Source organism: Zootermopsis nevadensis, unplaced genomic scaffold, assembly GCF_977971745.1.
Source record: "Zootermopsis nevadensis isolate Lab colony 2312 unplaced genomic scaffold, Znev_1.0 Znev_ptg000016l, whole genome shotgun sequence".
In the NCBI taxonomy this organism is placed as follows: Eukaryota; Metazoa; Arthropoda; class Insecta; order Blattodea; family Termopsidae; genus Zootermopsis; species Zootermopsis nevadensis.
The window spans coordinates 6,452,119-6,464,927 of NW_028259148.1; the positions used below are offsets into that span (position 1 = coordinate 6,452,119).

Here is a 12,809-nt window from a genome sequence, read left to right on the forward strand (position 1 = left end):
TTCTGAACGTGAAAGTATGAACGCCGAGGCTGCATGCGGACTCCAACATCCGTCTTCAGGCAACTGCAAACAATTGCCCTTTGCCTTGTGGTAGTAAGCACAACAGAAGCCAGCAGCAGTGGAGAGGAACTGGTGGATGAACATACACCTGACCTCTGACCCCGAGGAGCATCACGACATCATCACTGGCAGGGCATCCTGGTTTGCAGGTCGACAACCGAAGACCGACAGGATAAAGCAGGATGCCACGAGGCTTGCAATTGTGACGTCACTTTTAGACCTCGCGCGCAACAACAAAACTACTGCAAGCTGTGAGAACAGAAGCGGTGAGTGTATATAAAGCGAGAAGCCAGAAGTGTGGGGCAGAAATCCGGCTAGTGAGTGGTGGGTGTCGTAGGAGAACATGTGGTTGCTTCAGAAGTGGATGTGACATGATCGGAGACTTTAAACGTTGTTTATGCGACACGTTAACAAATCTTCGCATCTGATAAACTGACGCCTAATTTTTGTAATTTAAATAGTAGTGTTTGTAAATTTAAACCATTTTCTGAAACTGTATAAAACTGTCTGCAAATAACTAATTTTACTCAACTGAATACATTATTTCAGAAAAAGTTAGTGTGAATAAAATGAAACAAAGATTAAAACGACAATGACTGAGAAATATCTATCAAAATCTATTAAAATTCATAGACTGAAATTAATCTTATTAATAAAACAAAGAAACTGTTAAATTCGTAAAGTAGCCATACGTCATTCATAAAAAGACGCTTGGCTTGCAACTTCCAAAAACATTAAACAGTGCGTTTAATTAATTTATTTTTACAACAGAATCATTATTTTCGGATTACTAATGTATTTAATTTATTGTATTTATTTTAAGTGTAAACTGTGTCAGATTCCAATACATGCCTTTTAATGCAATGAAGTGAGCATGAAAGTGTCTAACAACGTCTGTAGTTGTGAAATGCTGTGAAGCGAAATTAAATCAAAGAACGTCACCCTGAATGACGTAAAATTAACGCAACGAAATGACGCCAGTTGCATCGTTCATCGTATTAGGTAAGAGCAGCAGATAACACGAAATGAGGGGCGTCCTTCATTCCAGGTGTGTACAAATTCAAATACCTGGGAATAACACGAGGTTCCTGAGGGAATTATAAAATAATAAATTTACGAAATGTGTTCCATGAGCCGAGATGGCTCAATAGGTAGATTGATGTGCTATTTCATGGGCAATTGGGGTTGATTCTAGTAGATACTGCACCAGGAACTTCTGACAACTCGCTTTGTGTTACATGTCACGCTATAATTGGCTTGCAATATCGATCAGATTGGGGGACAACAAAGTCATACTCTGATAAAATATCTTGATAAGTGACTAAAGGAAATATGGGAAAGTTTTATTAAAATGTATGCCAGGAAACTAGGTTATAAGATTGCGACTTGGATGAAATGGATGCTAAAATCCAGTCTAATGGTGTAATAGGATATTGAAATAAAACCTTACGATAATGAAATTACATCTGTCAAGACGCTTTGGGTGTGGTAGTCGTAAGACAAGCATCTTCTGTAATCCATACAGAACTCACGATTAGGCCCACGCAAATGAGTCACTGCATCTCTTTGTCTTCACGTTACAAAATATCCGCGCTCTACGTGAGTTGCAAAATTCGACCTAACCTGTTCACGTAACAATACGCCGATTGCAACGCACATGGGTTTTAAAGGGTGCAGATTTCGCATCGATCCTGTTCTTCGAGGGATCGAATTTCTACCGACCCGAGAATTGATTTTCAGAACTAAACAACTAATTAACGAACTCTATGCAGCCGTAAACCTTCTTGAGAAGCTGGCAGTCACTTACCTGGCCAAATGGAACCCGAAAGTTCATCATTGTGGTCATCCTGAACCAGCAGAGGTCTGCACAGGCAGAAACTTTAGAATTTTAGCCAGCCTTCCCCGAGGACCATTTGGCCCGACCCAACCCAAGTCCGAATTTTATTTTCAAATATGTTACCTGTTTTCTACCTAAACCCGACTTCCTTTCATTACAGCCCGAATGATGCCCGATCTATTTACAATCTGCCCTGATTATCGTGACGCTCTAAGAACATCTGGGGTTATTTTGGCATTTGAGGAACGTTACAACGATATCGGATGCCAAGTCTGTAAGGAGTTATTACGAAATTTTTCTGGGAGGGTATACGAAAATCCACGAGAAAATCAAGTCGGTGGGATTTGTTTCTGAACTTCGACAGCGTCACTGGCATATGATGAGTGGAAATACGATTTTTTGTTTGGCCCGTGAAAACCTCTAGTCGCCAAGGTCTTGTAGAATTCAAACGCTGGGATCACGGATTCTAATCCTGTCCGGGATACAGGTTAAATCGGCATGTACTATGCTTTTTTGTTGTTGTTGTTTTGTTTTGTGACGCGATGATACATAGAGTCACCGGATGTCCAGGACCTTCTACGCCGTTAATGAAAACTGTGAACGATGACAAACTAAGAAGAAGAGGACATGGTATTAAAGTTAATTACGGTTTCGTTGGTTTCACATTCTGTTAAACGTGCGGTAGTAAACGACGCAATAAATAGTTTCGCCCGTAGTTCCGGGAACTTTGTAAACCTTCGCATGCTGACGTTGTCGCCGTCTCAGCTAATTTGTTGAGATGTTTACAGCGTTCGATCGCGTTACGCTTTATTATAACGTCACACGATAGTAACCTTGACAATAATCAAGAACCTAGTTTACCGGAACCATAATATGGCTTAGGAATGAGCCATAAAATCAGAATCCAGGTCTCTCTGATAACATAACCAGATGGTTTAACATAGGTAATGCAACATGGTACTGACCTACTTCAATCTAGTTAACATCTGCACAAATTACTTTGCTGCTTTATATTTCAATTTTTTAATAGGGAGATTCTTCACCAGTTGAATGACTATAAACTTCTCAAGAAGGACTCTGTCCATTGAAGCCAGTTAGCTTCATAACATGAACACATAAAATTAGTTACAAGATGCCTGGAATATAGTCACACGAAACTAATGTTTGAAAGCATGTGTAAATAAATAACTAAATACACATTTTCACAGACATAAGGTAAAAGAAAGTTAATATTTGTAAGTGTATATCCAGAAAGAAAATGATAATTTGAAACTTTTGCATGTGGTAATTAAAACACATGTAATAATTTAAATACTGATTAACAATTAAATATGGTTACCCTGCCAAGCAGTGTTCAAATTCAAGGAGGATGCAAGGCGTTAAATCACACACCTCTTTCTTGTAATGTCACCTCAATGCAGACACCTTTATAATATTGACCATTAATTATCTTCTTCTTTCCGGTTTAACAATGTTTGTACATTTTCCGGTACCCTTTACGGGTCCCCAACGTTTCAGTTGGCTTGATCTATAGACATTCGGTAGGACTCCTTGGACGAGGGATCGGCCCGTCGCAAAGCCTCTACCTGTACGCAGGACAGCACAAAATAGAAAAACATCCATGGCTTGAGTGGGATTTGAACCCATGGTCCCTGCGACCAAGCGGCACAAGACCCACGCCTCAGACCGCGCGGCCACTGCGGACCCTGACCATTAATTATATGTTGTATATTTTTATAATTTGCTTTCAGGTGTCCTGCCAATAATCAGTACTGTGCCTACACTAGATGATGGTGTACTGTGGGTAAGTGTAAACACAAAATCTCTCTGATAATCTAATTACAAACAAAGAAATATGGAATTTAACAATTGTGTATTATCCGTACATTAGTAGACAGCTACCAGAACAAACAGATGTAAGTATGGCCCAATAAAAAGACACTAACTGTGCATGTGTGTTAATTTATAACTTACAGCCTTTACGAAGATAAGCTGAGAATATATTTTTCATGACTTGACTCAGAATTCTAAAATTAGCAGTGTGGTTCCTAGTGGCGTATCTTTTATTTGGCTTCTAAATCTAACATTTACTCACATAATCCCCATACCTTAAGTCCTCGATATCTGCAAATGTCCAACAATACTCCAGTATAGAGTGCACTGTAAACAGTTTCTTTCAAGAGACTTCAGAATGAAAGTGTAACTTGGTTATATTATGTCTCATTTAGGCACTTGGAGAAAGTAACAGTTCAGATAAGTCTTCTGTGGCTCTTCTTGTTGGCTCTGAAGGGGGCTATTTGTCATTCTCCTGCAATGACAGAGAAAATGGGTTGTACGAAGATCCAGTATCTTGCAGCCTTCATTACAGGTGAGATGATGTAAATACAAATTTCAGATTATGGCTTGCAGTTTGCACAATACACATTTTTGTTCTTTCCATATCAGACTTATAACTTATATTGTAATTTTTGAGTTTTTATTCATTTATGCTCATTTATATATTATAATTAATGTATATAGCCAAGAATGAAAACTAAAACTTTAAATTTAACAGTGTTCAATTTTTGCAAAGTCTTTGTGCAGATCCAAGGTACTTTGTTGGTATCTACTACTGCCAGCTTGACGTTTCTGGTCTCTGCCAATCCTAGGCAAGCCTAGAATCAATTTCTAAGATAGGGACACCCAAACATCACATTTGGTTAACACCAATGATATTGTATTATGAATATGATAAATGGATTAAAACTGGCTTTTATGGACTTACAATGGATGTGTTTACTGGCAGTATGGTGGAATTCAGGTATAACCTTAAAGTATGTTTCAAAGTATTAATACAACATGTTACAGGTGTTCTCATGGCTATCGAGAGGTATACAAGTGTCTGGATGGCTACCTATTTAATGCAGAGACAATGCGGTGTGAAGAAGAAATTAATGTCACCTGTGTTGATACAGCATATGATCCATGCAAGAGGCAAGGTGATGGTATATATGCAAACTACAGCACCAACTGCCAAGATTACTATAGGTATCCAGTCTTGAAGTTACTTTTGAATATCAGTACTACTTAAAGTGCTATGGAATTCAAAACCTCTCCCCATGTATAAGAAACTCAGTACCATACGTTCACAATAGAAATACATAACTTGACTGAATTTGAAGATATGTTGCCTGTTATACTATTTGGATGGGGGTTTTAGAATATTTCAACCCATAACACAATGTTTTAATCTTTGTCCCCCAATGAGGGGTGTATTTGCACCCCAATGTTTGTCTTTCAGTCACAGATTCATAGGCAGCAAATCCAGTGTTATGAAAAAACTAAGTCATGTCAGAAAGCCATTTCTATTTGATACTATTGAAATGTGTTTAGAAAAAGTAATTTGGAGTGTGTACACACCCCATTTAGGAACTTGCATCACAGTCCTTCACAACATTTCCTGCCAGTTACTGAGACAGTCTGCAGTAGTGAAGCTGCTGTGCAGAAGGTAACAAACTTCCACTTCAAAAAGGAAAATTATTTGGTCTGTGTTAACACCCCTTTTAGTGCTCCATATATGATTTCACAACACGGGGACACAAAAGTTAAACCTTATATTATCGGGAATGTTGTAATAAATAGTAATGTTTTAGAAAGCCGTTACATTTCACTGTTCTTTAGTATGTAGGTTTGCATGTGTGTGTGTGTGTGGGCATGGGATGACCCCTGTCGATATTTCTGTTACTTCTGCAAACGTTATCCAAGACGTATGCATGTATATGTTGTCATCATGTAAGTAGATATGCTTGGACACCTAATAGTTGACTTCATTCACATTCAGAAACTTTTTATATATTTTGCTTTTCATATTGTATTCCTTAAGAGGAAATGTCATTATACATTGCATTCAAAAAGTCATTGTACAGTTAACCATACAATATTGCATAAATGCAACTACACAATTACTTTTTGAATGCAATATATAATGCTGTTCATATACCAGGAAGCATGCACCTATCTTCCCTACTATGCTACTGAAAATCTTTTGGGCTACAGTGATCAAGGATGACACTGTTTTCTTCTAACTTCCTTGGTTTGAGGCTGGAAGTGATGCATCCATGACCTGTCTGACATGAATGAGCCAAGAAAATCATCTCTTGCTTCATATTTGGCCAGTAGATTCCTGCAATGTCAAGACACATCTGCTTCAGTTAACATGCCAGCTGACATATACCTTGTTGGTCAAAATTCAGATCTCTGCTTTGTTCTGCATAATAGTTACATACATAGGAAACGTGTTACTTCCTGTCACTTAGGTTCAAATATTCTACTAAGACCGTTTTTTAAACATGCTCAACATATATATTCTTTCTTTGCAACAGGTAAAAGTATAGTTCACAGACCCGTGTATGCCAATGAAAAGATAAAAGTTTGTGTTTCATGTAAATTTTGAATTTTTTAGATGTGAGGGCCACACACTGACCAGTCGCTACTCATGTGATCGAGGCTTCTTATTCAGCATGGTGACACAAGGCTGCATATCATCTAGTAAAGTGACATGCATAAAGCCACATTGTGCCACAAGCGGCAGTGGTTTCTATATCATCCCAGGCACCAGCTGCCGTGCATATTATCACTGTGACAATGGTGTGCGCACTGATTACCTCTGTCCTCTGGCCACCATTTATGATAGACATAAACAGGTTAGAGAAATAATGTTCCAATTAAACAGAGTAAACATATCAAGAATTTTAGGAAGTGGAATAGAAGTGATGAATCACAGAGTTATGACAAAGAAAGGGAAAGATGACTGGAGAGACTGAAGAAAATCTAAAGAAACCTCAGTTGCATTAGCTGGTGTTGGCTGAGATTCGAACCCGGTGTATCTAAATACAAATGCTCACCTCTCAGTTCTTTGATCTCTACAATATAATACTTTGTCAAAGATTATTACGATTTATTCTTCCCTGTATGAAGGCTCTGGCTGACAACCTGTTCCAAGACTAAATTATTTGGTCCCTTCAACTCTTACGTGGGCGACCAAAGTCTCACGTTCTATCAAGTTTATAAAATAAACTCTTGACATGAAAATTGAAGAAGTGGCATCCTGATTACATGCTCCTTCCATCTTTTTCAGGCTTTCTTCAACAAAATTATCTTCACTAACCTTTTTCATAATGTCTTCATTCCTCATTTTATTGTGACTTATGGATGGAATTTATATTTTCATATCATACGGTTATTATATACAGATACTTTTATACACCAACCACTATTACGTATTAGTTGTTCTATTATGAACACATGTTTCAGTCTTTATTAGTGTTTTAGTTCAAAATGCCTAATAAAGACCAAATCTAGTATATTCATGTAAAAGAACAACTAATGTGATTAAAAATGGTTTGTATATAAAAATATCTGTCTTATGGATGGAAGTATTACAGACATCACAGACAATAATAAGTAGGGGAATAGAGGTAATGTGAGAAGTCTGTGAAGGTTAAGTTATGATAAAGAGAAGAGAGGTTTAAGAAACACATTTTAAGAGGGATGTATGTTTTTGTACATTCATAATTAAATAAATGCAGTATTGATGTGTATGTTTAGTCACAGTAGAGTGTCAACTCATCAAAGCAGAACTAAAAATTTCTAAATTATAGTCTGAAATCCCCATACAAAATCTTGTATAAGATTTTGGCTTCAGAATTTATTAATCAAATTGTTTTCAGATACAAATGAATGAATATAATGCCATCATGTTAGGAGATACTAAAAATAAAATATTAACAGTACTGTACAAAACTTCAAAATTCATGTAAAATTATACAAAATCAGTTATAACAGTGCTTAATAAAATTTTAATGTGATTTATATATTCAGAACAAAAACTAGCAAAAATGTAGCTTTTGTCTCCAACTAATCTAAATTTTGATTTTGTTTCTCTAGCCAAGAGTTACTTAAGTTTTTGGAGCATTCAACCACAGCCTGTGCAGAGGTGTAATTTGTGGCTCTCCCAACCAAAAACTTTCTAACTGCAAGGTGAGTCAGAAAAGATTAGACATAAATATATTTAAGAATCTGCATTTATCTGTCAATCTGAAATGTTTATAAAAAATGCAACTTGATAAAAATGTACTCATTCAAGAATAAACCTCATCTAGCATTTAACAAATTTAAATTTGAAAACTCTGGGACCAAAGGAGACCCCATTATTTTGGAAGTGGAATAAAGCTATATGAAAGCGAGAATCGTAAAGTTCCTATTCAAACATTAAAGCAGTGTAGGTAATCATCCTAGTATTAATTTTTATACAGTTTCGAGTCTGTTTAATCCTTTCTGACTCATCTAGCAACACTTGTCTACATTCATGTAGTTATTTTTCATTTTAAAACACTGCAAGAGGCAAAAAACTGTGGGCAAAATAATGTGGTTTCTGCACAATGTTCCTTTTTTATGAACTTAATTTTTGATAGTGGACATTTCAACATGTCAGGTGACACATTGTTCATGGTTTGAGGTGAGGAAAAGCATAAGCCACAACCTGTGCCTCATTTTCCTGTTCTAAAATTAGTCCTGGAACATTATGACCAGACCTCACAAGGTTCTGCATGAGATGAATAATGGTACAACCCACAATGACAGGTATTGGAACATAAGTAACTTAGAGAATAATGTAAAAATTATTTTATGGGACATTAAATTAGCTGGTCTGGATGTAAACACAGATAAAACTAAATACATAAGCAAGGAATTAAACCAAAAACAATAACAAATCATTGGAATGTTTTCTACATAAGATCTGTTGTACTAAAAGTTTCTTAACAACGAAAATGATTTATTTATGACAACTATGCAAGTTTATTGTTGAACTTTATTTAAAAACTAACTTTACACAGACTGCTAGAATCCACAAGTATTGTCAGATTTTTTGTTCTGAATACACTGACGGTATGCTCTCTCATTGAGTGTTCTCACAAGAAAATCAACAACATGCAACTCAGTGCTACAGAGAAGGTAATTTTGAAATATTCTGTGACTATGTTTGCAGGAAATGAAAACTGGTACTTTGATTTGTGTAATATGAGTGCTTATGGAAATGGGTTGGTGGAGGATATGAGTGGATGGAACTTGGTCTTTAAAGATGAATGCTTGGGTAGTAATTTGAAAGAAGCTCATTACCATTTCTTAATCTCTACAGCTCGCTCTGTACACAATAGAGTGGGATGGCACAATGACTAATATGTGGGAGATACATAATTCAAATCATGGCCGGGAACAGACTATCCTGAGGTCGAATGATGGTGGTGATGTTAATATTGGTCTTCTGGGTTATGACACCATGCAGACTTGTATGTACTAACGCTGTTGAAGGAAATACTGCCTCTAACTTCATGCCTTAAGCCCTGAAGATGGAGGCAGGGTGTCCTTCTAAAATGCTGGTATCTACCTACAAGTCCACATGGTGTTACAACTCAGAAAACTACACTGACATATTCTGAGGTTAATTGTGATTTTCTTCAGTTCTTCCAAGCAAATGTGAGAATGGTGTCAGTATGAAGTGGAATGTAAACATGTACTTGCATCATAAACAGAAGAATCTGAAATTCTTCATTAAGCCACCTTACACGGATGGTAGCCCGGGAGAATTTATTGTACTTAGTCGCCACGAAAGCTTCAGATCATACGACATTATTGCTGATATGTTTATTGTTGTTCTTAGTTGAAAGAGAAGGGAATGGAATATGGCAGAAAGGGTGAAAGGTGAAGTGATAAAGAAAATAATAAAATGGAGGAGGGCTAAGATGCAAAAGAAGTAATTAAACATTGAATTTCAATGGATCTTTTCCACTAAGTACTTTTAACCTGCAGTGGAGTTTAGTAGTGCAGATATAGTAAAGTGTCTGAGTATGGGCTGGATGGCTGATATTCAATTCCTGAAAGGAGCAGCACCATACCTAGGACTGGCTTTGGACTTACTTAGTTCTCTACCATATAGGTAATCTGGAATATTTACTTCAGGGCAAAGTCATGAGATTGTCAAGCTGGTCATTCACAACAACCTACATTCAAGGTCTGTAATGCATGCCCCCTTACTGTATAGTGCTTAGGTATAGAGCAACGTCACCTTGAATCTTTATTATACAATCATAAATCTTGTAATTAATGCAGATTCAAGGGTCTTGAAACACTTTCTGCAATTGCATTTGACAACTGCAGATTTCTCTGTGTTTCACTTTCAGCATGCTTACTTCATACATGTGGGCATGAAATCAATCAATCTATGGTTTTCATTAGTCACTACAGTGGCCATTTTGGTCTCAAAATATGCATCTGTCACTTCACTACCAGTATCATATGTTTTTAAAGTAAGGCATATAAAGATACACTCCACATTGTAGCATGACATTCATTAAAACATTTCCTTTTCTTTGCAGGCTTGTGTTCGAGAAGCTGGTTTGTGTTACGAACCTCTTTGCACTGGTCGAGTAAATGGCCACTATCCTGATACCTCACATCAATGTGAGCGTTCCTTTGAGTGTTCTGGCGGCACTCTGAAAGCTGTCTACGGCTGTCCTGCTGGACAACTGCATAATGGTCACACATGTCTACCTACCGATGCAGTGCCCTGTCAAGCTCCTGAGAGCACTGCTGTGGCTATTCAAGTACCAACTTCAAATCCCTGTATGAACCTTCCTGATGGTTCCCATACTACAGAATTGAATGATAATTGTCGCAGCTATATCCTGTGTAGAGCAAGCAAAAATGTTGCAACGCTTCGTTGTCCTGTAGGGTTTCGCTATGATGGTAGACAATGTGCAGATGCAGCCAAAACTCCTTGTTTTTCAGACTGTCTACATCGTTCTGATGGTTATTACACAGATCTGATAACTGGATGCAAAAATTACTTTTACTGTTCAAGAGGTCAGATGACAGAGCGCAGGATCTGTGTAGAAGACACACTGTACAATGGACACATGTGTGTTCCTTCTCAGTTATTCACTTGCCCCCTGGATTCTCCAGCATCTCTTTCAAATAAAAGAAACAGGTGTTCCTCTCAAACAGATGGCTTCCACACAGATTTTGCCAGCAGTTGCCAGGGCTACTACTTTTGCTTGGAAGGAAAGGTGATATTAGAAGGTTCATGTACAGTAGGACAGGTGTGGAATGGTAAGACATGTGTTGAGCAAAGAAAGTTCCTCTGCAAGGGGCCTGAACCATGGGCAGGATGTGTAGGCATGGCAGTGGGATTATACCAAGACCACAGTTCTCAGTGCCGTTATTATTACTACTGTGAGAATGGGAATCGGACACAGCTTGTATGTCCTCAGGGTCAACTGTTTGATGGGAAGTCTTGTGTATCTTCAACTGAATATAAATGCCCAAACATAGAGCCTGATGTCTGTAACCAGAAACCTGATGGTTATTACACTGATCTGGATTCCAGTTGCAGGTCATATTATTACTGCTCCAAAGGATATAAGTTCACATATGTGTGCACAGGTTCTTATGTCTTTGATGGGAAAGAATGTGTGGAACCAAGTAGCTACAAATGTCCACACACCTCAAGTGACTGTGTGTCTCTATCCAATGGGTATCACTATGATAAGATTTCTGGATGCCACAAATATTTCTACTGTTCAAATGGTGACAAGATAACAACTCTTACATGTACAGGAAATAAGGTATTTGATGGTAAAAGATGTGTGGAATCTTCAGAGTTCCAATGCCCTGACCCCACGCCAGAAAACTTATGTGCTTCACGACCAGACGGATTCTTTGCACACACAGGCAGCAGATGCCAGAAATATGTTTATTGCAAGGATCAGAAGCAGATGTCAATTTCTACTTGCCCTGATGGGAAGGTATTTGATGGATCAGCCTGTGTTGATATGTGGAATAAGAATACTTGTATTTCTGTGGTAGTTGAGCCCAATCCCACACGCAGTCCACACTGCACAAATATGCCTAATGGTTTCTATCAGAACTACACCTCTGGTTGCCATAGCTATTTCTACTGTATTGATGGCATGAAAACAATTCTCAATTGCCCTGGAAATGAGGTATTTAATGGGCAATTATGTGTCAGTTCTACCTCATATACTTGCCCAACTGTGTCTACTACACAAACAAATCCATACATTTCAAACAGTTCTGAACACAAAACTGTACAAAATGGAAAGTATGTGATTCCACATATTTTTCCTCCAACTTGACGAGTACTTTTGGTCTTCTTTGTTAAAAAAATATATGAATAAATGTAAATTCTCAGGATTAAACTAAAGCACTAACCAATCTGTTCATTTCAACATAACAAAGTAAAACTTAAACCTAATGAAGTATAGTGCAATGTGTTCAATTCTTGTTCAGTAAAGTTAAATGACATACAGAGTTTGTGACCAGGCACAAAATTACATTTCTGGTGTAGCCCCTACCAGAACATTTCAAAATATAAACATCAACCAGTAAATTTCAGAAATTGTCAGAATTCATCAGTGCTTTATATGACAAAAAGCAAGCTTGAGCACTGCTTAGGAATATTTAACAATCATTTAAAAATATTTTAATTTTAGTTTTTTTTGTTATTATTTATTTGTTATTTTAACTGACACATCATAAAATATTCACAATTGGTGTGGTTCTCCTCTGATCTAAAGATAATACTAAGAATACACATTAAAATACGCATACTTAAGTTCGCTGTGTGAATAAACTACTCTGGACCTATATATTTTTGATAATTCTCAGGTATATGCTTTCTTTTCTCAGCTATCCATGTACATTTCTCTGTACTGCATAACATAACAAAGCCAAGATACACACTCTGGTGTTAAAGATTTGAATATATTTTGAAGTTGTATTTATAAAAAGCAATTATAATAATCTGTTGTTGGAACATTTAATTATGAGAAAATAGTCTTTTAAACTTTTTCCA

At 37.1% G+C, this 12,809-nt stretch overlaps 1 protein-coding gene across 1 annotated transcript; it reads left to right on the forward strand.

The window, feature by feature from the left end:
* The first annotated feature begins 312 nt into the window (after window positions 1-312).
* On the forward strand, window positions 313-12,603 carry LOC110837503 (uncharacterized). Its single transcript, XM_087349503.1, has 6 exons — window positions 313-1,062; window positions 3,649-3,701; window positions 4,126-4,265; window positions 4,745-4,924; window positions 6,339-6,579; window positions 10,312-12,603. Exons 1-6 carry the CDS (start codon window positions 1,032-1,034, stop codon window positions 12,088-12,090), a joined length of 2,424 nt encoding a protein of 807 aa, XP_087205629.1. The 5' UTR covers window positions 313-1,031; the 3' UTR covers window positions 12,091-12,603.
* The last annotated feature ends 206 nt before the right edge of the window (window positions 12,604-12,809 follow it).